General features: G+C 47.9%; 1 protein-coding gene across 1 annotated transcript; it reads left to right on the forward strand.

Moving 5' to 3' along the window:
• The first annotated feature begins 3,314 nt into the window (after window positions 1-3,314).
• Window positions 3,315-4,264, forward strand: LOC122320352 (translation initiation factor IF-2-like). The gene is made up of 2 exons (XM_043208545.1): window positions 3,315-3,564; window positions 3,630-4,264. The coding sequence occupies exons 1-2, from the start codon at window positions 3,315-3,317 to the stop codon at window positions 4,262-4,264; spliced, it is 885 nt and encodes a 294-aa protein (XP_043064480.1).

A 4,264-nucleotide genomic window follows, 5' to 3' on the forward strand; every position in this document is an offset into this window, starting at 1 on the left:
CAAACGCCAGCCGTTGAAGTGCTACATATGCATTTTTATATGCTTTGCAACTAAAGCAGTTCACATGGAACTAGTGGCTGATTTATCCACACCAACATTCTTGGCAGCCTTCAGACGATTTATTGCAACAAGAGGTCGTCCCAAATGCATTTGGTCTGATAATGCAACCAACTTTACTGGAGCCAAGAACGAGCTTGCCGAACTTCGTCGCTTATTCTTAGCTGAGGACCATTTAAAGGCAATCGAGAGCTTCTGTCTAGCAGACTCCATCGAATGGAAATTCATTCCACCCAGATCGCCTCACTTTGTTAAGACAGCCAAGCATCATCTTTATCGCACTATTTCGCAATCCACACTTGGATTTGATGAGTTGCGCACCATCGTTTGCATGCTATCATCAACTCTAGACCGCTGCTGCCCCTATCAGAGGATCCAGCAGACCTTGATGTCCTGACTCCGGCACATTTTTTAACTGGCGGTTCTGCTACCAGTTTCAGCGAACCAGATCTATCTAACTTAAATGTCAACCGACTTGATCGTTGGCAGAAAATTTCTTATTTGCAGGAAACTTTTTGGAAACGCTGGCGTGAAGAATACCTGACGCTCCTTCAGCAGAGATCCAAGTGGCGTTCTCCCCAACCCAGTCTGCAAGTCAACGATGTCGTCCTAATTAAGGATGAAAATCTACCACCACTTAAATGGCCATTAGCTCGTGTACTAGAGCTGGTAAAGGGGAAGGATGAAATCTGTCGAGTCGCTGTCCTGAAGACTGCAACAGGAATAACCAAGAGAGCTGTCGCCAAACTGTGCCTTTTGCCTACGAAGGATGATGTTGAAAGCCCTGGCCTTCCAACGGGGGGAGAATGTTTGGTCCAGCCCAAACAACTTAAATAACATCGCTTCTGTTTTCCTAACATCATAACTAAAAACTATTGTAACTGCCCTGCGAGGCAAACTCTCTTAAATTCGCTTGCCCTGCGAGGCAATTCTCTTAACCATCGCTTGTTCTTCGCTTATCATTTATCACTTCTTACTTCTTCGTTAAGCTCATGCAGCTGCATTGCATCGGCATTGCCAAAAATAGTCATCATCTGTCGTTGTTAGCTAACAGTCTTTAATAGTTGTCGTCGTTATCAAGATCGTTGCTAGATCGTTGCATTTAACGCTCAAACCAATTTGGGTTTGTCTGCGCATTCTTTCGTATTATTTTGTCGCCGCCCTTGTGCCGCTAAATAAACTCTTGTACTTAATAAACATAAGTGAAATAATTGAAACAAAACTTGTTATAATTTCCGTTGGAGCTAATTAAATACACTTTTATAAACCTAAAATAAATCTTTGTGTTATCTTGCCAAAAATAGTTAGTGAAAAAGCTCGCTAACTCAGCACTCGTTTTAATCGAAAATGAATGTCTTTCAGCATCAAATGACGGCTGCGGCTGCGCGAGCAGAAAAGAAAATTTTAAAACGGGTTTCAAAAGAGGCAGACGAGAACGAAATGACACAAAATTCTTTCCAACGTCCCAAGCGTGGTCGACCAAAAAAATCGACTACGTAGAAGACAGCGATGAAACAGAGGATTATGTGTCCCTTCCTATTTTTTTTTAATTTCAATTTCTTATTTTTACTTTTATATATTCGTTGTAACATGTAATATCCATTTGAATTGAATAAAAAATTTTTCTTAGAAGTTATTGACATTATTTGGGTACTTAACTACACTGAAACCAGAATGGCGTTTTTACCCCACTAGGTGGGGTAAAACCGCCGTTTTAAACTTTTCTTCTGAACGATCACAATTGTTTTAAAATAAAAGCTACAATACATAAAAACTTTCTAAATGAGTTATGTAGCCAAGGGATTAAACTTTCAGAAATATGGTTTGGTTCATTGATCATTTTATAAATGATAGTTTGACATCGCCAAATATACATTTATGGCGGATTTACCCCATCTTACCCTACACTTAATTTAACTAAACCTATTCGTGCGTTTGGTTATTTACAAGGGTGGCATATTCGTTGTATTCCGCATAAACACATAGCTATAACAACAATTTCAAAAAATAGCCCCTTCGACCGCATTATTAGAACAAACTCTAAAGATGACCAAGTACAGAAGACAAAACTTGAGAATGAACAACTCTCTGACTACAAACTACACACAAAAAAAAAACAACATCAAAAAGACATTATGTCAACCCTAGAAAAGAACTTCCCATTATTCGTGAAAACAGAGATATACAATTTGTGCAATGAATATACAGACATATTTGCTAAACAAGACGATAAAATTACATGTAATAACTTTTACAAACAAAGACTAACCTTGAAAGACAATACACCAGTATACAAGTTAACACGGTCTCTCAGCAGAACGGAAGTTCCCAGGCTGATAATGCTTAACAGAATAAAAAAATGCAAGGCTAGCGACACCTGCGGACGTTGCACAACGACGTTGCCAAAATCCCAGGCTTCGGTCAGCGCAATCAGCGGGCAATACACTCCGATGCAACGGCGGCTACCCAACACCATGCATGGGCAGCCGGGTCAGCACTTTTAAATAAAATGCTAATAAACTTAGCATTTAGTTGAATTTTGGAAATAAACGGTGACGGTCAAACCTCGCAATTACAAAGTATTCTCATTCGCAAATTAAAATCGCGTCTTAAATAAATCCTAAAAGGGACATATTGTTAATTGGCACCCAATGCGTCGTAAGACCCTCGACCCGTGTTAAATAAAAAAAACAACGCGTCGTAAGACCCTCGACCTTTGTACGAAAAAAACGCGATCGTAAGACCCTCGATTCGAAGTTTAAATAAAAACATTAAATAAAAAAATATAAAACACGATCGATCCGTTAAAAAAAAAAAACAAAAAACTGCAAAACAACGTAAACCCAACAAAACCAGCCAACAACAACAACACAACCAAATAAAAATAAACCAGGAACGACTACAAAAGCGCAGCTGAATTAAAAGAAGGAAGACACCCGACAGCGGAAACAACATTTAGCTCTATTATTGAATAAAAATCATGTAAGTAGAGTATTCATTGATACGCCCAGCAGCAACAGCAGCAGCCGCAGCAGCAACAACAGCAGCCGCAGCAGCAACAACGGCAGCAGCGACAGCAGCAGCAGCCGCAGCAGCATCTGCGCAAGCGCAAGGTCGGCGCGGAAGGCCGCGGCCGGCGGCAACATCCAGGGGCGAAGTGGAGGCGTCGGCGCTCGTCGTCGGCACTCCAGCTACTGGCGTCGCCGTTAGTGTCGCGGTCCCCGTCGCCGGCCTGGCGCGACGTGTCGGAAAGGGAGATGTCCTCCGACGAGGAGGTCGACGGCGGTCCCACCGGCGAGATGGAGACGGTGGAGTTGTCGTCGACGGTGACCCCCGTGGTCTCCTCGGATGAGGAGGGCACTCGGTGGGCCAACCAGGCCCGGAGGGGTTACCGTCAGGTGAGGCGGGTGGTGGACAACGAGGGATATATCCCGTTCGGGTCGGCGGCCTCGTCGGAGAGGCCGGAGAACGAGGAGGATATAGAGGCCCGCCGACGGGCAACGATCGGTAGGATGGTGGAGCGGCAGGCGGAATGGATGGCTGCCGTGAGGGAGTGGCGAAGAAAACTGCAGCAAGCGGAGAACGAGGAGGCCGCGCTGTGGACACCGGCACCTCCGCTGGCAGCGCCCTCGGAGCCGCCGTTGCCACCCACGCCGCCGCCGAGGACGCCGACGCCACCACCACCGCCGCCGCCGAGGACGCCGACGCCAATACCACCACCGCCGCCGACGATGAAGGGGACACCGCCGAAGACGCCAACGCCACCACCACCACCGCCGAGGACGCAGACAAAGCCACCACCACCACCGCCGAGGACGCAGACACCGCCACCACCACCACCGCCGAGGACGCAGACACCGCACCCACCACCACCGCCAAGGAAGAAGACGCCGGCGCCGCCGCCAAGGACGCCCACGCCGCCGAGGAGGCCGACGCCACCGTCGCAGCCACCGCTGCCGCTCGCGTCGCCGCCGAGGACGACGCCGCCACCACCGCCACCACCGCCGCCACGTCCACGGCTGCAGAGGCAGACATCGTGCCCGGTGGCAGCACCGCCGAGACGACCCACGTTAATGCGGGGATTCTCCCAGGAGGCAACCTGGGTGGAGGTCCCCGAGGACACGTGGCCGGACACGGTGCGCGCGGAGGCGGAGCGGCAGCGCCGTCGAGGGAGGACCCAGCGGTGGGCGAGGTTGATGGAAAATAA

Source organism: Drosophila ficusphila, unplaced genomic scaffold, assembly GCF_018152265.1.
Source record: "Drosophila ficusphila isolate 14025-0441.05 unplaced genomic scaffold, ASM1815226v1 contig_470, whole genome shotgun sequence".
NCBI classification, from domain to species: domain Eukaryota; kingdom Metazoa; phylum Arthropoda; class Insecta; order Diptera; family Drosophilidae; genus Drosophila; species Drosophila ficusphila.

Coding starts and splice junctions, on each gene's coding strand:
- LOC122320352 (XM_043208545.1), top strand. CDS start 3,315: ATGTCCTCCGACGAGGAGGTCGACGGCGGTCCCACCGGCGAGATGGAG. Junction 3,565..3,629: donor CCGCCGACGGGCAACGATCG/GTAGGATGGTGG, acceptor AGAAAACTGCAG/CAAGCGGAGAACGAGGAGGC.